This window comes from Mixophyes fleayi, chromosome 1 (genome assembly GCF_038048845.1).
Source record: "Mixophyes fleayi isolate aMixFle1 chromosome 1, aMixFle1.hap1, whole genome shotgun sequence".
Taxonomy (NCBI): Eukaryota; Metazoa; Chordata; class Amphibia; order Anura; family Limnodynastidae; genus Mixophyes; species Mixophyes fleayi.
The window spans coordinates 442,117,160-442,143,262 of NC_134402.1; the positions used below are offsets into that span (position 1 = coordinate 442,117,160).

General features: G+C 40.1%; 1 protein-coding gene across 2 annotated transcripts in view; it reads right to left on the minus strand.

Moving 5' to 3' along the window:
- Positions 1–14,941: 14,941 nt before the first annotated feature.
- DCC (DCC netrin 1 receptor) overlaps positions 14,942–26,103 on the minus strand; it is a 605,048-nt gene continuing 593,886 nt past the window's right edge. For both annotated transcript variants that reach the window (XM_075185502.1, XM_075185492.1), the window contains exons 28-29: positions 21,990–22,132; positions 14,942–21,110 (exon numbers count right to left, since the gene is read on the minus strand). In XM_075185502.1, coding sequence (XP_075041603.1) covers positions 21,021–21,110; positions 21,990–22,132 — 233 coding nt within the window. In that variant the 3' untranslated portion in view covers positions 14,942–21,020. The remainder of the gene's footprint in view (positions 21,111–21,989; positions 22,133–26,103) is intronic.

A 26,103-nucleotide genomic window follows, 5' to 3' on the forward strand; every position in this document is an offset into this window, starting at 1 on the left:
TTGTATTGCGTTTTTTCAATAACTTAGTATCAGGTTTGTTATACGTATCATAAAATAAACGTTGAACTCTTTTCATCACTTTATCAGCTTTATCCATAAGTAGATCTGTGAGCTGACCTCTAGCAGAGGTAACTCCTGCAATAAAGCCTTTGTCGGTGGAGCAATTGTAACTGTAAAATGATTAGTTTTCTTAACCTCCCTCTTGAGTTTAGCGCTGTATTCGTTGGATGATGAGATGCTCATATTGAAACCTCAGCTGTGTCATTCAGAAAATAATATTCATCCCAGCCCTCTGAAACGTCCTGTAAAACTAAAGGGGGTCACTTAAACACCATTCTTCTCTAGGACCACCAGAGACCCATATTTTCAGATTGAGTCATACCATGATCCGACCAAATGCTTGAGGGAGGGAGACCACAGTCATTGATAAAAAAAAAAATATCAATGATGCTGAAAGAATATTGAGAAGCCAAAAACAAAGAATATTCTTTACATATAGGGTGAAGTAATTACCCTGTATCGGAGCTGGGTTACTGGTTAGGTGGTCTAGGTGGGTATACGGGCCGATGGGTCCTAGGGGGGGCGTGGCCAGCCACCTGTCGCCGGCTGTTTAAAATACACATATTTATTGTTTTAAAAGGAATTGCATATGCAAGAGGGGCTCAGATTCAGGAAGGATTCCGATAGTGCTGCAAGGCCGGTGCTTATAGAGTTAATGGCAGCATGACATCACCGCAGGCCCAGCAGCAATACTGACAATGCTGTAGGGACAGTCCTTCCTGCTGTACTGAAGTAACTCAGTCTCATTGGGTCAGAGGAGTATTTGATGAGCCCTGATTGGAGTCATATTACTAAGTGATCATGGGTCTGATTCACTAAGGAAAGTTAAGTAAAATAATTAAGTGAGTAGTCTCCTGGACAAAACCATGTTACAATGCAAGGGGTGCAAATTAGTTTTCTATTTTGCACATAAGTTAAATACTGTCTGTTTTTCATGTAGCACACCTTAGTGAATCAGGCACATAATCACTTAGTAATATGACATGATATGTGAATATGAATATGAATATGTGATATATGAATATGATATGTGCTAACAATAAAAATGTATATTCCCATCAAGTTCTAGTAGCAGCATAACATAAAGTGTATTACGAGGAATAAATAGACAATAATAAAAGAACCATAACTTTTATAAATATGAAAAAAGGGTTATAAAAAAGGAGCTATTTCATAGTTTTCATTGAGACCAGCTGGTGTTAAAGTATTATCTAATATTCAGTTCAACATGTTCTATAGCCTTAAAGTTAATAAATTTAGGATCCTAAATTTATTAACTTTAAGGCTATAGAACATGTTAAACTGAATATTAGAGGTGGAGATTTACAAAAGAAGCTCTCACAATGTGAAATGTTTTGGGTTTTTGAACTGGGAACTTTAACACCAGCTGGTGTCAATGAAAACTATTGGTGATTTATTGTGGAATGATCAGTTGATTGTTCTGTTTTTGCTCATTTTGCACGAGGTGTGCCAGGGGAGGTGTTATAATACTACACTATTACTGGTTTCTGCATTATATATATATATATATATATATATATATATATATATATATAAAATAGTGAAAAAGACAACGGCGCTCAGTGTAAATTAAAACAACACGTGAACAAACATGCTCATACATACATAAAATCACATACAGTAGGCTGCTTCACTTTTGTACATCAGATTGCAGATGTAAACCTATAGAAAAAAATAGAAAAAGGAAGCGCCAAACATAGTGTATTATCACCAATTGGTTAAATGTGGAAATAATTATTCCAAATTAGCCCCGTACCAGATAGCAGATGATAAATTGCACATCTTTGTGAAATTCCACTGGGATTCAAAACTGGCCTCCGAATTGGATTCACACACTAGGGCTCAAAAGAAAATAGCAACACAATAGTGTAGTATATTCATGACAAGTGCGTTATTTTCATAAAAAGTAATAAAATTTAATAGACATGGCACATTCCAAAAAGACAAATAAATTGCCCGTACATTGAATAAAATATAAGCAGGCTTATCTGTGTCATAAAGTTCCAAATAAAACCAAGCATGGACCGGGAACTCCTTCTCCTGCTGCCAGCTGGAACACACAGAGAAAGACGCTGCCTCCTTGACGCGTTTCGTCCACAATAGACTTTATCAAAAGGGTCAAATATATATATATAATTAATTAGGTGAAATTAAATTAAATTATACAGAAGCATTGTTACGATATATTTGGTGGCACTTGGTTGTCCCCAGGACTTATTCTCGAGTAGTAGTAACGTAACTCAAGGGGGTGGACCCCACAAGGGACTTGTCAGCTGGATACTGATCAGGGATCTCTATTACAACAAGGATGCACCTGGGCTAAGTTTAACAGGTATACTGAGTTGCAATATGATGTAATACCAACTTCTATCAGTATAACAGCTTGACAGTGTAGAGTAGAAGATGGGTGTAATACCGGTTGTGGCCTGTGTGGAGTTAGAGTGCAACTCACAGTACAAGGGAAAGTGCAAAGACACTATAAAAGTAGAATGAGTATCACAGCTCACACAGGACAGGAAAGTCATGCAGATAGTGGGCACCACGATCCTGCTGCTGGGCAATGATATAACTGACAATAGGCAGACTCAAACACCAGGCAAAAGGGTTAGTCCAGGCAGCAATATGCGTAATCAGGGTCACAAGTAATAAGGTCAACCCAGGTATAATCAGGAGTAGTCAGGTCAAAGGCAGAGGTCAGGAGCAGGAGCATGGAGAAGCCAGCGTGCGAACACTATACTCGGCAATGGTTCAGTGAATCTGAAAAGCATTTAAAGCAGTAGTAGCCAATAATGACAGGTGTCAGATTAAGCTGCAAGTGAGTGGAGATCATATGATCACACCCAGCTGACATCAGTGCAGCAGCAATTACCTGATGTTTCAAAAAAACACCTGTTAATTTCTCCTTTAAAAATCATGCGGGAAAATATCAATTAAGTAAAATGAATAGTTGGTCAGATATAATATAGCAACCACACTAATTAACTGAGATCAGGTGGAGATGTCAGTCTGCAATCTGCCAACTGGAAGCAGCTAAATTATTCTGCTGATTGTTAAGATCCTCATTGTGTATTGTTGTACCAGACCTCCAGCACCCACAAGAGATATGGCGGCTGCTAGCAGTGTATATATGTCTGTGCCCAGGTCTACCTCAGGTCCAGTAACATGAACGTGCCCGTATTGTACTATAAGGACATGCCAATATTGACTTCCTCCAAGAGATTCGCTTTACTTCTCTGCACTTATCTCTCAAAGGCAGGAGATAAAACTTTCTCTGTTTTCACCTTGGTGAATTGTAAGCACAGGTGCATAGTGATATGTATCCATAACAATTTACCATTTATCGCAGCTGAATGTATCATGATAACTTGACCTTCCAATCATGGAGGTATGTTTTAGCTGCAGGTACTCATCAGCCAGCCACGCCAGCATTGGCTGGCTGACTCGTGCCTTACCATTGGTCCTGTTGGTAGGCTATCTAGCCCGCAGGGATCTCAGCGATCAGTCATCTACTACTCATCGTGTCCTCGTTGCTCATACCTGTTCTAATTCAAAGCCATTGCTTATACTGCTGAGTATCGCGTCTCATCATTGATTCTGCTCCGGGCTATTCCGCCCACAGGGATCCCAGCGCACAGTTCTCTACAGTTTATCACTGTCACTACTGTTCCTGTGTCATCTGTTCCTCAGTATATGTTTGTGTTAAGCCAGCATTATATCGCACCTCATCACTGATCCTGAATCAAGCATGCGCTATCCATCTAAGACCTCAGTGCTCTTACCTGCTGTAGTGTGTTCCACAGATATTTGAAGAGTTACTACAAGGCATCATCATAGATCCTGTCTCTGGGTGACCGACTCTTAAGGATCTCAACTCTCCTGTGTATTGCTGCTCAGCACAGACACCTGTCAGACTCGTGGATGGTCTGCTGACTATAGGTCATCTGCTTCTCTCAGTGTATTGTTCCTGTCATATTCTCCTGACTCACCTGCCGCTCTCCAAGACCTGTATACTTACGCTTCTGCAGTCCAGCATAGCTTCTCTTCTCCATTGTCTCCAGGTTCCTTCTTAATCTGCTCTGCACCCCCTAGAGGACCAAGACCTGTGGTTGGGGAGCAGCCAAGTCCATAACTCCTTGCGGGGATCCCTGGTGAATACCTCTCCCCCCATTAGACTCTGCACCTCTTGGGGGGTAGTCATTGCCTAGCAGGCTTCGAGGCTCATCCTGAACCTGAACAACTTGACAGTCGTGACACTTACCTTTCTATGACCATTCTTTTGTCTTCTCCTCTTCCTCTTTTTCTTTTCTTCTGTGTTCTGGCTCCTCTCTGCACTGCTCCTCACTGACAGTGTTGGGACATGAGAGCCCCTGCCGCCCACTGAATGCAGCATCGGTGGATAAGTGGGGAAATCAGGAGGAGCAGGAGTGCCTCCCCAGCATTGCACTCCCCTGTCCTTGCTTACCCTGCTTACCGCCGGCCCTGAATGTGCAGATGTGTGGTGAAGAAGTGCCGGTATGTCATACCACACATACTACCCCACTTTGAGCATTGCTACCAACACTACCATCAATGACCTCTCTCTGATCACACTCTCATAGTGATAACATCATAATTTCCCTTTCTAACAGCCCTAGCAATGAGCAAACAGAAATGAGGAAGACAATTAGAAAGGGGATTCATTAAAGATACAGGCACATAGAAAGACACAATATAAACAGGAACAGAGGTCAGAGCAGTAGCAGGAAGATAAGAAACAGAACATTGCTGAAAACAACTTGAACTGGAAGCTCCAATCTTCAAGTGGTTCATTGGTTTGTATCTAAAGTTATGTTGTGATAACTGAGTCACTTCAAGGGAAAAAAGGTTAAGAAAATAGGCCTGGTCTTGCAATTTTTAATCCAATTGGATTTAAAATAAAAACAAACATTTAAATAGCGCTGACTTGCGTCACTGCGACACAAATTATATTTCTCCTGGCATGCCAGTAATAACCAAACAGAGCGGCTTTGCTCTGATTGGTCAGAGCGTGGGAAAAGCTGCTCTCATTGTTTATAAGCATGTGGGGTTTAGCAGTATGGAAAAGGGTATTTTGACCAAACAAAATTGACTTGCTGCCAACTCTGCATGAGCCTCCTAGTGAGAGTGACGTTTTCAGAAGACAATAAAAGAATTTTAGATTTGGTTAGTCTGCCATAGGACATGTACTGTGTCTTTGTATTCACCAGAAGAGCAGCTATCATGTGTGGAACAACTAGAGGGAGCGCTGAACCCAGGAGAGGTGCTGAGGATTTCACAACAATGACATCAGCAAAAACAGCCCTAAGAAAAGAAGAGAAACCAGAGGCCACTGAATCAAGAAGTGCACTGTAATGTACAATGCAGTGGGGTTTGTCTCCATGCCGGTGTGTAAGTAGCTCTGAAGCAATGCCCTCATGTTCATTGCAATAAAGAAATATTTAGAGGAGTCTAGAACATGTTTTATTTGTAACATGGATTTCCAATGTGGTCTTCATTTTTTCTACACAAAGTAGCATAATCTGTGCCCTCACTCTGTCCTAATGCATCACCACCTAAAACGTCATCTTAGCCTGGGTTTCATCTTCGTCATCATCATTATTATCATTGTTGTCATCGTCAATGTCATTATCGTCATCATCATCATTGTAATCATCATCTGTGATGTCATTTTCAATGTTATCATCGTCATCATCATCATCATTGTAATCATCATCTCTGATGTCATCGTCAATGTCATCATCGTCAACGCCGTCAATGTCATCTGTGTCATCATCATTACTGTCATCATCATCATTGATGTAATCGTCAATGTCATCATCGTCATCATCTTAATTGTAATCATCATCATCTTTGATGTCATCGTCGACGCTGTTAATGTCATCAGCGTCCTCATAATCATCGTCATTGATGTCATCGTCAATGTCATCATCATCATCGTCATCACTATCATTGCCAGCATTGTTTTCTTCTTGCTTGCCATCCATACACATATATTTTCACCTGCACCATCATCATCACCTTGTTTTCTACAATTTAGAGTAATACGTATTTGTGAAAATTGCGTTTGAAGGTTTTCTGGTCAATATCTATTTTCACTTAGCTAATGGTAGCTCAAATAGTGATATAATTGGTATAATACTGCTAATGAAAGAACTATCCCTTCTAACAAAATTGGATAATTTATCAAATGGTCTCAAATGGTCACCATCAATTGCTATTGCTTCGGGTGGAAAAAAAAAAACCTTTTGCAAGAAATTGCAACAATTCCATTATTGGTGGCTTCTCTTTGATTACGCAAGAGTTGAGGCATAGCCAATGTACAATTCCATCTTCTTAGAAGATCACAATTCAGATGGTGCTGTGACAGATTATTATGAATTTTAACATTGTACAAGCCCTTCTTGCATATCGTTCTTCCTCGCCGAGCCACTCTGTCAGTCTCTACATTGGTTACCAATCATTTCCAAAATTTTCGGGCAGCACCCATTTTGTTGAATTCCCTCCCTCACACAATAAGAATTTCCTCTACTCTTCAAATCTTCAAGCGGTCTCATCTCTTCAGGAAAGCTTCTAATATTCCTCAACCACAATTACTCTATTTGTTCCCAATTGTAAAGCACTACAAAATTTACTGGCGCTATACAAAATAAACGTTGATGTTGATCATGAAACGATCTGTTGAAATGTGTATTCATCTTCTTTCACCTTGATAACATAATCTATGGGGTCTACTTATTAACATATGGCGACACTCAGCTGCCTTGGCAATGTCGGCAATATTGGCCCAGAGCGGTCAAATTTAATTTACCCGTTGGCGGGGCCAGCCTGAGGGGATAGGCGCATGTGTGACCCAGCGCCGACAACAATTGTCCTTTTGTTCTGTATACATATAGGGCATTTATATTGTCAAGCAGCTGGTACCATTTATTATATGGATTAGCCAAGTTTTATTTCTTCTTTTGTTTCAAAACTTCAGATTAGTCAAGAATATACAGATATATGGAAAGAAAGTGAAATAGACAAATGAAGCAAGAGATTAATTATCAGAAGACAAATTAGTTGCAAAAACAAATAACTATATAAATAAGTGGAAGTATTTGACACTATATCTTCTCTTGTTGACTCCATATGAAATGAAACTCCAATAAGATTTATCTACGAAAAGCTCTCATAAGAAAGATATTTTCTTAATGTAAAAATATTTATGGGAAATGACAAGCTCTATTAATTGCTGTATAAATAAACATCCAATGATAATTATAATGATGTCATTTCTAGGCGGATATTATCTAATTGCGGTGTTAATCACACCTATTTCTTTCTTTAAACATCGCCATTGTATTTCAATATTTTACTTAATGAATTCACCCACCAACCCAGATATTTTAAATATAAAGAAATAAAGCACCCCCATTTCTTCAGGCGACATCTAAAATGAAATTAAAAAGGAAGAGATACAAACATGAACGAATGGGCACTTGGGAAGAAGATAGGATATCTGAAAAAGGAATAACGAATGACATACTCCTGCATAAAGGGATATCACATTGCTTGTCTATAAACTGGTCACAATTGTTAGGAACTCCGAAGTCAGTACAGTGAAACTCGGGAACTACTCTGAAGGCCAGGTGTTCGCTGGAGCCCCTAGTGGTGGGGACAGACTGGGCTGCGGGCCGACCGAGGGTCGAGTAACGTATACTGACTTAAAGGAGTTCCCAGGAGTGGAGTGATTGGTGGACTGTAGTATAAGAAGAATCCTAGGTCAAAAGGTCACAGGCACAGATGCAATATCCAAGGGCAAGCGAAGGGTCAAACTCACAGGCAGAGAAGCAAAATCCGAATTCCAGGCAAAAGGTCAAGGTCAGAAGAGAAGGGTCACAGGTCCAATAACAAGCAGGGGTCAAAACATGGGTAGTCAAATCCAAGGTAGCAGGAACCAAAATGGATAGCACAAGCAGGCAGCAGAACTGAGGACAGAACGCTATAACCGGCAGTGAGGCTGCAGACCTCACTGCCCTAAATACCACAAGCCACCAATCAGAGCCTAGCTCTGAGTCTCACACAGCCCCCATGATAATTACATTAATCAGCCCACAGGCTGTGTTAAATTGCGCGCATGCGCCCGGCCACTAATACCGCCGGGACGCAGCGCTAGATTATCAGCGTCGGACCGTTGCCTTGGCAACGGCCGACCAGGAAGTGGAAATGACGTCCCGGTCGTCAAGGTGATGGCCGGGACGCTAGCAGAACCAGGAGACGAGCCGCGGCGGCTCGTAACAACAATTAAGCAAGAAAATGTTTGCTGTCACAGCACCTTTAATAAACGACGCCATGACTTACAGACAAACACAAACTGCGTTTGTTGAAGAAAATCGACCATGCAGCAAAAATTGTGCTTATTCTCAGACCCCTGTGTTGATTCATTGGACTTTGATTACGCTGAAGCCTCACGGTGTGCTCTGGGATATATCCTATTTATCATGTAAAGTTATTTATGACACTTCTGTCCTAATGAGAAATAAGGACGGATATTTTATGGCATTGCAATTGTACGGGCATCATACATGGGAAATTGGTAAAAAATTAATGACCAGGTGCCGTAATCTGTTTTCTGCATGATTTATTTTGTAAAAGACAAATCATTAAGTATCGTGCACTGCATCTTCTTGCCAATTAATTATCAGGTCATCCATTAAAAGGAGTTTTGTGACCTAGTTAGATTGATATGACTGCGTCCCTGGCTGTAAGCACTTCTGGTTGTATGGTTGGCTGATAGGGTTATATAATTATCCATTTACACATTTCTACCCACAATTCCTCAGGTGAAGTATAGTCACTTTGATCTTTGTTGCTGTTGAGGCTGGTAACTATAATTTACCTGTGAGCATGTAAATATTTTCTGTTGTAAGAAGACTATTACTACACTCAATGGTCACTTTATTAGGTACAGCTGCTCGTTATTGCAAATATCTAATCAGCCAATCATGTGGCAGCAACTCAATGCATAAAAGTATGCAGACATGGTCGAGAGGTTCTGTGGTTGTTCAGAAAGAATGAGGAAGAGATGTGATCTAAGTGACTTTGACCTTGGAATGATTGTCGGTGCCAGACGGGGAGGTTTGAGTGTCTCAGAACCTGAAGAGCTCCCAGGATTTTCACGCACAGCAGTCTGTAAAGTTTACAGAGAATGGTTCGCAAAACAAAAAACATCCAGCGAGCGGCGGTTCTGTGGGTGAAAACATCTGATTAATGAGAGAGTCAGAGGATAATGAACAGACTGGTTCAAGCTGACAGGAAGGTGATAGTAACTGAAATAACTCTGTGTTACAACAGTGGTATGCAGAGAGGCAGCTCTGAACACACAGCAGGTCGAACCTTGAAGTTGTGGAACATGTCAGAATCAGTAACAGGATACACACCGTACAATGTGTTTAAAATGTGGCATTAACCAGCATTTTTTTCTTTTTTCTTTTTTTTGGAATGTTATTAGCGTCTAAATTTGAGATTGATAGTATTTGTTTTCTAAACAGTGGACTGGATTTAAAGAGGACCTGGACACTACATACGGTGCAAGCAGTTATTTTGGGACAGCACGGTGGCTCAGTGGTTAGCACTTCTGCCTCACAGAACTGGGGTTATGAGTTCAATTCCCAACCATGGCCTTATCTGTGAGGAGTTTGTATGTTCTCCCCGTGTTTCTGTGGGTTTCCTCTGGGTGCTCAGGTTTCCACTCACGCTCTAAAAACATACTGGTAGGTTAATTGGCTGCTAACAAATTGACCAGTGTGTGTATGTTAGGGAATTTAGACTGTAAGCCCCAATGGGGCAGGGACTGATGTGAGTGAGCTCTCTGTACAGCGCTACGGAATTAGTGGTGCTATATAAATAGATGGCAATAATAAATAATATCTTGTGGGCTGCATCAAGACTCATTAGAATGCAGCCTATCAATTTTCTAGGAACTAGAGACATCAACCGAGGAAAGAGGCACAAAGGTATAAAGTGCCTCTTACCTCATTGGAGTCCTTGGTCCTTACGGAATTCACCAATTTTTGCTCAGTAGTCATTCTGCAGACAGTGGTAGCTATTATTGTTCAGCCCCAAAAAAAAGCTGATTGCACTATTTGTGTACGACAGTTCCGCTTTACCCAAATGCCTAAAATACAGCTAACACTTTCTCTCCTTGCAGTAACTGTACATTATGTAAATAGACCATTAAATAAACACTGATTATGAAGCAGGTGAGAATGAAATATATCACTGGTCAGTAAATGTCCAGGTGTAATGTGAATATATTGCTACCCTGTGACACCGTAGATAGATGCCCACTAACATGATATTTTTAACACGTTAAAATATAAATTTACATTTAAATAATGTTATGAGAAGATACTGAGTTATATTTGGGATTCGGGCAGAAAAATCTCTTATGCGTTTCAAAACTAATTATTAACTTCGTTCATCTGTAGCTCAGAGGTATGAAATCACGACATTTTATTTAATTTTACCTTTCAAGCAGTTCAGTCCCAATCTTTTTTTTATACTTTATTCACTTTTATTATATAGTCATAAAGCAATACCGAGACCTGGTTACCCATCATTGACACAGTATACTGTATATATTAGACCGGTGATTCACTAACACAGCCCTCAGGGAGACACAGAAAACATGGACTCTTAGCGGTAGCTGAGGATTAGGTTTGAGAAACATTACAAACTGTTAGTTTAATATATTTTAGCGCGAGTAGTAGAGCTGGATTAGCTAAAGGTGGCCACACACACCATAATTGTAAGAATTTTAGTTAAAAACTCTTTTCACAAACCCCTTGTGGACACATAAAATGATCTCCATTAAAAAATGTGCAGAAAAAGAGATTGCTGGATTATGATTGTTCAATCTGCCAACTTCCGCATAGTGATACAATTGTTTTCAAATACTAGATGATGGAAATGTTCAGTCATGGATGACCATAGTTCTTCCAGAGTAATCAGCGTGAAATCAGGCCCACATTGGAAAAGCCACACCCACAGTAGAGAAACCACTCCTACATTAGAGAAGCCACTCCCACATAAGATAAACCATGCCCACATTAGAGAAGCCACTCCTACATTAGAGAAACCACTCCCACATAAGAGAAACCATGCCCACATTAGAGAAGCCACTCTACATTAGAGAAACCATGCTCTCATTAGAGAAGCCACGCCCACATTAGCTAAACCATTCAGTCATTAGAGAAACCACACCCACATTAGAGAAACCATGCCCCCATTAGAGAAACCACTCCCAAATTAGAGAAACTGTGCCCACATTGGAGAAGCCTCTCCAACATTGGACAAACTGTGCCCACATTAGAGAAGCCACTCCCACATTAGACAAACCATATCCACATTAGAGAAGCCACTCCCACATTAGACAAACCATATCCACAGTAGAGAAGCCACTCCCACATTAGACAAACCATATCCACAGTAGAGAAGCCACTCCCACATTAGACAAACCATATCCACAGTAGAGAAGCCACACCCACATTAGACAAACCATGCCCACAGGGTTTTGGCAGTTTGCTAGTGGAGCCGCAGTTACTTATTTATGCTTATCCTGGGGCCAAAAATTGTCTGCCAACCCCATAATGGTAGGTTCCTCCGTAGCTGAGGATGTCACATGACAAAGGTGACAGAGATTTTCCTATCATGAACTAATTGAGATCTAAGTCACATGAACCTTGTAGACATGTTGGCCTGGGAGTGCGCCCTGCATGTTAAATGCTCGACACAGCTTCAAGTTGATCTTCATAGTGCTCTATGCTCTCTTCTAGCCTCCATTTCTCACCAAGGGGTAAATTTATCAAGCTGTGAGTTTGAAAAAGTGGAGATGTTGCCTATAGCAACCAATCAGATTATAGTTATCATTTACTTAGTACATTCTACAAAATGGCAGCTAGAATCTGATTGGTTGCTATGGGCAACATTTCCACTTTTTCAAACCCACAGCTTGATAAATTTACCCCCAGAACCCATGGCAGACATAGCCTGACTAGAGCATGTAAGACACTGAACTTGTTATATTATTATTTTTGGTGAACACTGATTCCCCTTGGTGACAGGATCTCTGTAACGTAGTGTGACCAGACATTCCTGGATAAATTCCTGCTTCTGGCAGCAAAGGGTATCTGGACTCAGGTCTGCTTTCTACACCAACTACCAGTATTTTAGTCTGCATTTTACACTAGCCGCAAGGACTGGTAGCTTTATGCTAGCCACCAAGGATTGGGTGCCTCATTTCTACATTACCCACCAGGAGTTGGAGTCTGTGGTCTATTCTACAATCCAGATTTGATGATCCACTTTCAACACAAGCCACCGAGATCTACTTTCTATACTAGTGACCACAATGCAGTCACTAGGATAAGGTATTTACTTTTTAACCAACTACCAATATCAAAGGTCTGCTTTCTACACTAACCAGAAGGATTAGGGTTATTGTTGTGCACCAGCCATCAGATTAATGAGGAGTGACACAGGACCAAACATCATCATTTGACACTGTTGCCCAGTAGGCCAGGCAGCAGCGGGAGCACCTGGCTGTAGAGGTTACACATGTGGTAAGTCCCACTGCCGAGCCACCCTGCAGATTACATTAAGATATGCAATTTTACTTGGGGTATTACAACCTTGGGTTGTCTTTAAATTTCTTCATTGTACACTTGGAATTAGATCAGAGTCTGTATTGTACACCAGCCATCAGATTGGAGTCTGTATTGTACACTAGCCATCAGATCGGAGTCTGTATTGTACGCTATCCATCATATTGGAGTCTGTATTGTACACTAGCCATCAGATCGGAGTCTGTATTGTACACTAGCCATCAGATCTGAGTCTGTATTGTACACTATCCATCATATTGGAGTCTGTATTGTACACTAGTCATCAGATCGGAGTCTGTATTGTACACTAGCCATCAGATCTGAGTCTGTATTGTACACTATCCATCATATTGGAGTCTGTATTGTACACTAGTCATCAGATCGGAGTCTGTATTGTACACTAGCCATCAGATCTGAGTCTGTATTGTACACTAGCCATCATATTGGAGTCTGTATTGTACACTACCCATCAGATCGGAGTCTGTATTGTACACTAGTCATCAGATCGGAGTCTGTATTGTACACTAGCCATCGAATCGGAGTCTTATTTTAAGGATGGAATTGGCACTCGCATGAGTGCGACTTCTACCACTAAAAACTAAGGGTCATATATATGAAAGGGTTAAAAGCCCTATTGCCGGCTAAAAGGGAACTTTGGGGTATTGATAGGGCTTATTTATCCTTTGCCCAATTCATCACAGAGGCGATGCTCCGGCCCGTTGCATGTTCAAGCCTATGTTACAAGTATTGCTGTGGTACTTATACCGCCGCCTACCGCCGTCATATCTGTTCTGTTACTGTCAACCCAGGATGACGATAACAGACCAAAAGTAATAAAAATGCTTTACCCTCTGAATAAGGCATCTTTTAATGCATTAATATTAAACATTTGTTCTTTCTTTTTCAAATAAACATTTTTTTAGACTATGTTTAACTTTTTATTTTTTTTTAGTAAATGGAAATAGAGCCCAAATCTGACTTCAAGTTCCACTGTGCACGAGTGACCTGGCAAATGCATGTGTACAAGACCAAACAGACAAAGCGGTAGGTGAACTCTTACCGTTCTGGACCAGTATATCCAGACAGCTGAGAATTGGTCCCTGAGTCGGAGATATTTTTTCTAAAAAAATGGCGGAAATAAGTACATTTTGTGGCAGTGATATCTAATCATATCAACAGGATTGGGATTGATAATGATAAATATGCTCTTACGTCTGTGTACTTAAGATCATGTACTTTTTATTGTCTATCAGATATCACTATACCAGTATTAAGAGACATATTTACTAGGGTGCATATGTAAATATATATTGCTCTACCAATATTCACCCCGAATAATAATATTTCACACAACCTCTCTTCAAAACATAAAGTTTAAACTTCCTTTTCCACTTAAAACATCTGCAATAATAAAATATCAAAACAATACCAACAACCAATTGTCATTTGTCATTTTTGACCATAGTTATTTAACCTACCTGGAGAGGAGGCTGGACACCTCCTGAGAGACTATGTTAAGGGTGAGCAAATATCTTTGAGTTTGGTATGTGTCTGGGACACAAGGCCTCAGACTTGAGAGAAGCTGTTAATGAAATGTTCATTTATTTCCAGACAGGCAAGGCCTTTCATTTATGTTTTGTTTGTTTGAATATGCTTAATAAAACTGTCTGAGGTCGGTTGTGCTGAAAACCCTGGACTTAATGTGATTCATTGCCTCTGTTCCCTACCGCCTACCCCAGGAGATGGTACCTATTCCCCTCATTAGCTCAATATATAAATTATATATATATATATATATATATATATATATATATATATATATATATATATATATATAAAATCAATCTTTTACAGCAACTTTGAGCATCCAGCGGTTCTGCAGCCGCTGTAGAACTAAAGTACCGTGACTGTGAGGGAATGCTATGAGTTGTTGAACATTTACTCTGTGTAATAACACGTCTTTAGTTGCCATTTTTGGATATCCCCAAAAATTATGCAATCGATTTTATTCCAATAACCTTGATTCCACATGTGCTGATATTGGTCAATATGCTGATATCGGAGCCAACGTTGGTGTGTCTACAGCCAGTAAACAGAGTTTTTTGCTCATAGCACCCATGTCATTCTGCGCATGTACATATTTTAATAATTTGTTGGCTTAAGTGCTAGATAAACAACTCGCAGGCAAAGTGTTTTGTATCAAAACTTTATTCAATAAACAAAAGAATGCAACATTGGGTAACATTTCTATAAAAAAATGAATATGGGACTGTTCTACAGTGCATTAAAAAAAAACCTTTTCTCCTTGAAGTAGTATACAAGATTGTGTGTAGAAACAGTCAATTTTAAACTAGAATTAAGTTTCCTTTCTGAAAACAGAATTTACATTTAAATATTGCAATCACTAATCTAATTTGGTTAACAATTCAAGAAAACTCTACTGGTTCATCTTTCCATTTGGAGGCTTATTGTATCAGAAATACCTGACTTGGCTGTTTAAAAGCTGATGTACACCCAATCCCTTTTTATTAGACGTAAGCAGGACTGAGACAAGTATTCTTGCTTAATGTTAACGATTAAAAAGGGGTTGAACACATTCATTAATTCACACACATGTTTTAAGCTTTTTTTTGTGCCAATTTAACAAGACATCAAGCAAAGCATAGAAGTGTGGACTTATGACATTGGGTATTGGGAACTTACTGGAAATGTTTGGACAACTGGTTTCAATTCACTAAAGATTATACAAGTTACTGCATTTAATTAATTGGGCAGATAAAGTATGGTGGATTAGGAGATCAATTTAAAGAACTGACGATTGGCCAGAATGTCATAGAGAAAATCAAAACTACCGACCATGAAATCCAATACTCTTTGTGCTAAGTTTCAGTGAATATTAAATGAATCAAAAAAGCTTCCCCTGGTAACAGCTTCTCTTTACTATAAGTTGCATGTAGTTGTAGTTGACCACAGTGCAAACAGGACCTGATTCATTAAGGAATGTAAATGCCCATACTTGCCGATTTTTGCATTAAATTCCACTGTGCATGCCCAGTGAATGCCAGTGTATGCAACTGATCTTGGAGTGCAAAAGATAATTAAGACAGGTTACAATGTCATGGGCAGAATGGGGAGTGTAAGGGGCGTATGCAAGTAGTCAGTGTACAGTAAGGACGTGCCAAGCTCGAGCAGACATAGCAACGTTCAATTCAAACTTGGGGCATCTCTCGGGTGCGTGTTTGGTATCATATCACTTGCACCAGCTACAGGTCTGGTGTAAGTGCTAAGTGATAGCAATGACGGCCACGTATGCATGCTATAACATAATCAAGAACAACTGTAAAAATGCATTTAAATTACAGTAAATATTAATAACATCCTGATCAATGTATTTCATGTCGGAAAACAATGGGGGGGACACTTTTTTTTTATTAATGTTTTTCATTAATGACTATGGGCCTGATTCATTACTGAAAGTTAAGATAAAGTAAAGTAAGTAAGGCACAACCATGTTGCATTGGAGGGGGAGGTAAATTTAAAATGTGGGGACAGATTTATAGGTGGGGTAGGGCATGTTCTAGATCAACTTTAAATTTCAGTGTAAAAATAAGCTATCAAGTATTTGTGTGCTACACGAAAAAACAGACAGTATTTTCCTTATGTGCAAAATAATAAACTAATTTGCACCCCTTGCATTGTAACATGGTTTTGTCCAGAAAATTTGAGCAAGAAAACTTTTTTGCTAAACTGTCCTTAATGAATCAGGCCCTATATTATTAAGAGATGACAACAATTGAATGCAGTGTACTGTTAAGTCTGCTGTGGCTTTACATTCCACATATGTGTTCTACGTATCCTGCAGTGCATTGTGTCTCTCGCCATACTGCAAGTGTCGTTCATGCAGAGCATACCTAGACCCGTATTCAACAAGAAACGTATCTTTCTACTGCTTGTAGTTGAATACGGACGTGCATATGCCCGAAATATGAGCATTTAAACCCCCCCCCCCCCAAAAAAAATGCACAATACTTTCACTTTGCGTGCTTTAATGCATCAGGCCCACAGTCTGTAAATGTTCTGCAAAAAAGCTGCAGTCCGACCATGCTACCTGCAAGGGTATACAAGTGTCAGCAAACACTCACAATCTACTCTTGGATGCTTCAAATATTAATGTGTCATTGTGTACTTTTCTTATAAATGAATACTAAAAGGGAAGTTCAATGGCCTGCGAAGAACTGTCAGAGCCTCAATCAGAGGTTATCATAATACGCAGAAGTGCGAGCAGGCGCATATCACACAAGGCTCTGGCTGGACCTCCATCAGATTCGAATTCCCCCCTAAATGACAAATATTCAATGTGTAGAACGCATACTTCATGGATACATACTGTATGGATAATCTTTAGTGAATTTTACCAGGGCTACATCCACAAGGAGTAAAGGCTACTACAATATAACACACGCCAAAACAAAAAACAAAAGTCAACAGGCAGTGTACTGTAAACCAACAAAGCTCAGCCAATTGATGAACAGATTATATAGTAGTTTACAAAACACGAATGAAAGATGTACATCAGTCTTAAAACCCATTGTCAGCTATCCCACCATAGATACAAATTTTACCATAATTTATCTAAAAGGAAACAAGTCTAAATAATAAATTAAATAATACTTATAAAAAAAGCACACCCCTCCCCTTCCCACGTTGCTGCCAATTCACAGAGTCCGGAACTGACAGATTTATTTTACAGTTATAAAAAATGGTTTAATTGTTTTATTCCTATCACCTTGCGCCCCCATTGCACTGAAATGCGTGCAGCATACTTTGACATAGGACCCACACCGGTCTAGTGATGAGTGGAGCATTTACATCCCCAGGATACGACAAGCGGAGGAACGAATAAGTGGTGATTAACAAAATGACATGTTTCAAACAGGCTACGACAATAATTTGTCCACAAAAAAGTACAATGAAAAAGGCGTGCGAAGGACAATCCAAAATAACATTTTCCAAAAGACAAACAGGGCTGATTCAAAGATCGCCGCTCTGTGTGTACATATGTTGGGTAAGCCGTAGCGACCAATCAGATGTTAGCTTTCATTTTTAAAAACCACACTGGAAAAAAAAAAATGACAGAATCCGATTGGTTGCTCTGGGAGAGAGCACATTTGTGCACATTGCATTTTAATTTTAAAAAATCCTCTATGATTTACAAGATAATCCTTTCTCGGTGTCTACAATGTCAGCGTCGGTCAATTATCTGTGTGATACCAGGCTGTTTGCTTTGAGGTGCTGGGAGCTACTCATTTTAAAAAACTGCCAAAAGTCCTGCTAAGAAAAATTATGAGCAAACAGAAGATGATTGTCTATGGATTCACCTGTGAATTGTGATTAAAGTCTTCTAATCAAGCAGTAAGGAATACTGTTGTATCATGTTTTACCATGAACAATAAATGCATAAAGACCTTTAAATTCAATTCCACCTTTGGACCCAAACTTTTAAAAGTAATCTCCCCCCCCCCCTCTTAGTCCTCTTTAGCTCAATTGTTGGGTTCCTCCCTGTCCTTTACACTACTGGGGTCCCTGAATAATTCGTAACACCCCAGAAAGGATGGACAGATTTGGGAGTGAGTTTTACAAGCGTGCTGTCAGAACCACCTTCTGCCGGGGTCATCACAGTCCATCTTGACAATTAAAGTCCTTTCTCAGATAGTTGTTGACCATCGCGCCAGTGGCTCTAATGATCTGTATGATAGGGCCCACGGGTGAGATAATCGTTCTTCGTGGAGGCTTGATTTCATCAGGACCCCGAGTGCAGAGGAAGAGAGTCTCACGGGAAGGCTATGAACAATTGAGGTAATGAGGAGCAAGTTTTTGGGGGATTATGGTTTAAAATTTTGGGAACTATTCCTTCAAAAACACTCAGTGTGTAACGGAAAGTCTTATAGGAACAGTCAAGTATTCTGCTAGGTAGGTAACACCATCGATTGCAATTTTAAATGTTTGTATCCCCCTACATGCCAGGTTTTTCTTAACACATTATATTAAAATGTGGATGGTATATGTCTGACAGTAGGAGGTATATATAATACTAGCTGACATGGAAATAAGACAGTTTGAGTGATGGGTGTTTAAATCATAAGAGCATGTTTTCTAGATATCCTCTTATGGTAACTCTCTATGTGTTGTTAGAGGCAGATGTTTTCTGGGCGGAGTTAGTGATTATAAGAATTCAGTTTATCAACTCACTAAGAGCTGGCGATATCATGAAGTGCCTCCGTGATGTCACTGGTTCCTAGCGAGTTGATAGGCTGAGCTTTTACAAATAGTATTTGAGCCCACAAAATGGGCTGCTTCCGTCGTATGCATAAATTCACAAAGTATAATATTCCACAGTGTCTGGGTGTAACGAGGCCATTTGAAAACATACAATATACTGTTAGAGGTTATCAAGGACTGAGCATGAGATCCTGCAGTCAGAAACTAGAAAGATTGTTCAATTCTCCTTTATAAAATAACCAAAATAGCGTTTTCTCATCCACGATGTTGGGTTTTAATAAAAAAAAACTACTGGATAGCGTCAATAATCACTGTATCAGTTCCATGCCGTCGGCTGTAACTGTAAGCGAATTCCGCAACTTTCCCAATTGAACTGGTAGAGTGGATTTCATCTGACCTTTGACAGAATCACATAACTGGATGCCAACTTCAGAAAGTAAACACAAGCGCACAAAATGACTGCGCACCCCCAGCCTCTGCGTGATAGATTGTATCAATTTTATAGAGACGATAACAGACAGTGTCCTGTAGCCGCTCATCTGTGCTCTCTTCCAAGCGTCTGGTACCAGACATAAATCATAACTGCTGGAACGTTTCAGGTCAAAGATCTGTTTTCTCTCCTCTCCAAAGCCGACCTTTGTGCAAAACTAGTGACAAAAAATATATTATACAGTCTTAGCCTTTGTGCTGTTGTGATGATTTTTTTTTCCCAAAGCTTCGGTACAACGTGTTAAGTGGTTATTTTCAGTCTCCTGGGTTGTATAAAGCATAGAAAGTATTTCATATCTATAAGGTAAAAGGATTTGCTTACAGCACAGATGGAGCAGAGTTTATTGGAGCGAATGGTGCATTCTGGGTTATGAACAACAGGAGAATGGGAGCAACTGTGTGACAGGTCTTTCATTAGTATAACAGTAAATATCTTGGGATGTTTTAGTTAAATGTAAAACTCATTCTTGAGTAGACTTATCAGTTCTTCTAAAATGAATAAAAGAAGGAGTTGTTCATAGCAACCAATCAAATTCTAGCTATTATTTTCTAGAATGTACTGGATAAATGATAGCTAGGAACTGATTGGTTGCTATTGGCAACACCTCCATTGTTCCTTTTAAGAAGGTTTGATACACCTCTTTGTTCCGGTCCATTGTTTGCTGCAATGAACTCTGCTCCATCTGCAGTCCGGCAAACATTGTGCAGTGATTAAAGACTTGTCTATGTCTATGTATGAAAGAGAAGCAATGATATTCGATCTACAATCCGATTGTTGAATTTGGGGAGGGAGTGGACCACTTAAACTAACCTGTTTATCCTTTCCCTCTACCCGCCTCCCCCGCCCTCCCTTTATCTGGTCTTCATCCTGGTCTGCTTTTGGGGATTCTATACCCATGGTCTTGACTAAGAAGCTTACTGTACGGGCATGACACAACCAGTTCTCATTATACCTCGTGTCTCTTGTGATGTCTTTCTGTTGCTTTGAAAATAAAAACAAATCTTTACAGTTGCAGTAAAAAAATAAAAGCTGGTTTAAGAATTGTACCCGGTTGGTAGTAACGAGCAGGAAACGAGAACACTCATGAGCTATAACATTAAATATTTAGGGTGCCTGGCAACCTGCACCCAGTTTGGCATAATGGTCTTTTCAACTTTCGAGAGGTTTTGATTAATCTTCCAGTGAAGGAGTTTTTTTGTCCCCCTCAAAACTCTTACAGCGATTTCCGATAGAAGAGCGGATAAAACTGACGGGATCAGCCGTTCCTCGATGCCATGTCATTTCTGGTATCCGATCCAAGGTTTGGAAACTTCCTGTGGGTCACGTATGTGGTTGTTATCACGGGCAAGATTTAAAACACTGGTATGCTGCAATTATTTTTATTTTCCTGGGTGTCCGATTAACCCCTTAGCTGCCAGGCAGAGGGCGCTCAAGCGCATTGCTCTGCAATGCTTTTACAGGCCCCACCGGCAGCGGGAAAAGAGTTAATTTTTCGTTGTCAGACACAGTTAGAAGGCCGAGCCTGTGATAGCGTTGAGTTGTTTCATTAAACCCTCCAAGCTCGCCATTTGTTCACTCAGATCGTCCTGTTCGTAGACCTGTCAGAGTCAACAGAACGAATCACAGTTAATAGTGGCAGCAAAAATATAAATTTTTGTATGTACAGATGTCCCCCTCAAAGTTGTTCATTTGTACATTCTAAATTTGCTTACACTAATATGCCGAAAAGCTGTGAAACGAGTACCCGTCGCAGCGGAGCCGGCCATTGTACATAGTGATGCAGCCTATTAATTCCCCTAGAGCCTGGAGATATCGCTGAGGAAGTGCCTTGTGCCTCAGTCATGTAAGGCTCAGTGGTTAGCACTTCTGCCTTACAGCACTGGGGTCATGAGTTTAATTCCCGACCATGGCCTTATTTGTATGTTCTCCCCGTGTTTGCTCGGGTTTCCTCTGGGTGCTCTGGTTTCCTCCCACACTCCAAAAACATACTGGTTGGTTAATTGGCTGCTATCACATTGACACTAGTCTGTGTGTGTGTATATTAGGGAATTTGGACTGTAAGCCCCAATGGGGCAGGGACTGATGTGAGTGAGTTCTCTGTACAGCGCTGCGGAATTAGTGGCGCTATATAAATAAATGATGATGATGATGATGATGATGATGATGATGATGATACAGTCTATATGAGACGGGTTCACTTAACGTTTTGCTCGGAAGTCTGTAATAACGGATATAACATTACAAACAACAACATTACAAACAACAACACGATAAAACGACACAGGCAAAACAAAATTTGGTTACAAATTTGGCACGCTGATGAGTGGAACAGTAAAAAATTTACTTTTTAGGTAAACGCTTCATAAAAACAGCTGCAACCATATCCTGATTAAACATATGAATAAACATAGACATAATAGTATGAACGAATGAAATACGAGGCATGCAAGGATAGGATACAGGGCATGAGTTCTTACACTGGAGGGGTCATCCGTGTGTTTGTGACTGTCCTCTGACACTTCGGGGGCTGTTGGTACGGACACCGGGAGAAGTGGGGATCTTGCTTTGCCTGCAAGCCCCAACGATGCCGTCTTCACCTGCGGCTTAGGTAGACTGGCCCCTAAATAATAATAACAATGATAGAGAAGTAGTCACTTTTTACATCATACTTATTCTAGGGACATCATAAAATTTCTAAACTGCTATTGCAGACAATATAAAATCCAATTTCAACCTCACGACCAGACTTTGTCAAAAACAAGTGTTGAATGTTGTATAACATCAGGAAATAACGTCAGCCTCTAAAATAATTTGTGAGTGCATTGTGGGTATGGTCACATTATGCTTTACAAATGCCCCAGTGTTCAACCCTTTTGGGTTTTATGACATCATTGGTTATGTTCTCACGATAAGGCTGACATCATGCGCTAGCAGTTGGCGCGTCTGCGTTCCCTGGATCCAGAAGTGTTGTTAGGTTCTAAAAAGATCCGTGACCTGGCCCCACAACAAAGGCTGCACGCAGTATAAGTTACAAGTCCTTTTCTGTTTATTATAACTGTTACACGCTGTTGTTAAAGCCATACAGCAACAAAATAATATTAAATAAATATATTGTTATAAATCAGAGGCAGGAATTTAGTCCAGTTGCAAATTTAAAAAAGTGCTGAAATATATCAAAAGCTAATTGCAGATTGGGCAAAGAAGGTGATAATTGCAGCGCTAAAAGTTGAGTTTATTAAACTTATTAAGATAGTTTATGTTAAAGTTAACATATGCACGTACGACCATTTACCATTTTAGCTGGCAGCCTTCGAGCTAATGATGCTAATACCCTTTTTATTCTTAGATAGACAATGGCTTTTAATCACTTTTTAGTCTATCAAACCAAATTCTGATGCTTACGTAAGCAAACCTGGAAGCACAGAATGATTTATAATTACCATGTAAAGGGCAAAGAGCTGAGAGCACCAAATGACACCACAATATTTATATATTGTAGTATTTTCATAGTTTCCGGGAGACGCGTCACCCGTTCGGAAGCTGCAGAGGCTCTATTCATATCTAATTCAGTGTAAAAGTTAAGTTTATTAACTCTCTTTCCCTGGCACAAGTAAAATGTCATCATGCAAAAGAGCCAGCCAGTAAGGGAATTAATTTAACTTGTGTTGCAGCTTGTGTGCCAAGAAGACTTGCTTGTCATCCCAACTAATTACTAGGAGCATGATAGCGAGCGGCGGGAGGGGGAAGAGGGAATAAATACGTAATGAGATTGTCTTGTCATTTTGTCCAAAGTCTGTCGGCTGCCAATAGATAACATCCAATTCTTGAGAAATCGCTCAGCTGCCAATTACTGTAACAACAAACACAGCTTCCAGATTACTGGCTGCAGAGGAAGCTCAGATTCCACTGCTCCAGATGACTTGTTGCGGATACACAGTGGCAGCCGGTGGCACAAATACTGTGGGTGCCGGGGGTGTAGCCGCTATGGGGCCACTAAGAGATGGTGGCCCCAGTCATAGACCACCGTATCCCTACCCTACCCCGCCCCCCCCTCCGACCAGAATAAATGCTCTTCTGAGCGATCACACAAGCTCAGTAGAGGACCACTCTCAGCAGAGGGCTCAGGAGGGTACAGCGCCATCACCAGATCCCTACCCAAATTTGGCTATGGGGCCCAACAATGCCCTTTTGTGGGATAAACCAAAATTCATGAGAATGCACCAGTTTAGTGAGAACCATTGATATCATAGGAGCAAATAATGTCACTGGTACCTATCGAACTGATGGGTAGCAATCTTATAAGGACTGGTTCTGCTGTGCATTATTAACAGATGTTACAGCAAGGTAAAAATCGCTCAATTAGAGCTCCATTTATTATATGGAGAAAAGTCCAGTCCCCAGTGAAAATGGGTGTATTTGTCGGAGATAGGGCTCCTCCCTGTCCATCAAGAGGTCACCACCAGCGATATCAGTAACCCCTGACATAAATTAGATCATAAAGATGAGTTTTCGAGACTGTCCTCCTATAACTCAGTCTTCACTTTGAAACATTACTCTTTTAGTATGCGACTTCAAAGAAAACTCTCTCAGCTGGAAACATTTGCTATTTGCTTGTTCCCCAGAAGAGTGTAGCAGGTTCCTTGAGTCTGAGCCAGTCACTCAAGAAGATCCTCAGTGGTCACATGATGGCAGAGGAAGGAAAAGCTGGCTGGGGGATTGTGCTTTGAATGTAAATGCTGGGAGGAAGCCGTTCCAAAGGCTCTCTGCTGTCTGTATCCTATGTCATGGGATTGGTGGTCATGACATTCGCAAGAAGAAAGCTAAAGGAAACTAGAACAGCTCCATGCGGTAGATTTAGCAAAACTTCTAAAACGGAAAAGTGGAGGTGTTGCCCATAGCAACCAATCAGATTCTAGCTATCATTTTCTAGAATGTATTAGATAAATGATTGCTATAGTCTGATTGGTTGCTATGGGCAACACCTCCACTTTTCCTTTTTTAGAAGTTTTACTAAATCTGCCCCCCTGGCATCTTCTAGCAGATAACTAACTATATGCTAAAAAAAACCACATCTTTTTATGGGATTACAGTTTTAAATTAGATAATAATTAGTAAATGTCTATGTTTTTATTTTTCAATAACTGCATATTCCGGCTTGGTTAAAGTTCTTTGGAGCCATGCACTTTGCACCTGTGTAGCTGTAGGCCTATAGTCTAGAGTTTTTGATAAATGTCCTCATCATTGCTCTCTACATAACCCCGCAATGTAATGCAATAACAATGTCCCCCGTCGTTTCATTAACAAAATGTTCTCGCTGTTTTCTCAGCCGATTCCTGCACGATCAGCAGATTTTAACAATACAGAGTATTTTTGGAACGCTTACATTTGTGTCGTACGCAGGTCTTTGTTTTAGAAAGTATCTTGCTGCCTTTTATTAATCTTGCTCATGTTGGCATATCAATACAGCTGCAGAAACATAAACAATATGCTCCTACTAGTAACTGAATGACTACACAGCAATCCCAAAGAGACGAAGGAAACAAGTGAGGACAACAGATTTTATTTTAAAATCTGAGGCTGACTAAAACAATGCAAATCTGTGCGCAATTTATTAAGACACCTGACATTATTCAACTGTTGTTCCATCATTTACAGATGCTGGGCCTGATTCATTAAGGACAGCAAAGTTAAAAAAAAAAAGTAACTTTGCAGCTTGGCAAAACCATGTTGCATTGGAGCGGGAGGCAAATTTAAAATGTGTTGGCAGATTTATAGTTGGGTGTTAGGCATGCTCTAGATCAACTTTAAATTTCAGTGTACAAATAAAGCTATCAAGTATTTGTGTGCTACATGGAAAAACAGCCAGTATTTTCCTTATGTGAAAAATAATAAACTCATTTGTACCCCTTACAGTGTAACATGGTTTTGCCAAGGTTCAAAGTTACTCATTTTATTTTGCTTTACTTTCCTTAATGAATCAGGCCCATTGTGTTTCAGAACAGTCTGACCACTGTTGCAATCTGTGGGAAAATGTAATTCTACTAAAAAACATAACTGCATCTCCCTCTCTTACACTACGTCTAAATCTAACTGCTAAGAATTCCATTTAAATATTAAGCATAAGATACAATTACAATTACCTACAAAACCTTCAACAACATCTTAAATCTCATCTTAAAATACTCTCCCTCTCGCACCCTTAGATCTACCTCTGATCTGCGCCTCGTCTCTGGTAACCACCTCTCACTTCCGCCTACAAGACTTCTCCTGTGCTGCCCCCCACTTAAGGAATTCCCTACCAATCCCCATCAGACTCTCTCACAGTCTTCAAATCTCTAAACACTTACTGAAAATCCATCTCTTTATTCGAGTTTACTCTACTCCTACCGATACTACTCACTCTCCCTACTGTCCCAATCTCCACTCTGAGCCACACTCGCTCCTCTTGTTTCAGCTGTGCCCTCCTCCTATTAGAATGTAAGCTCTCATTACCAGATAAATCCATTCTCTTTGTTTTCATGTCTGTATTTATTTGATTTACCCTCTATGTCCCTGTTTTATGTTTGTACCGTGTACCACTCTGTTCAGCGC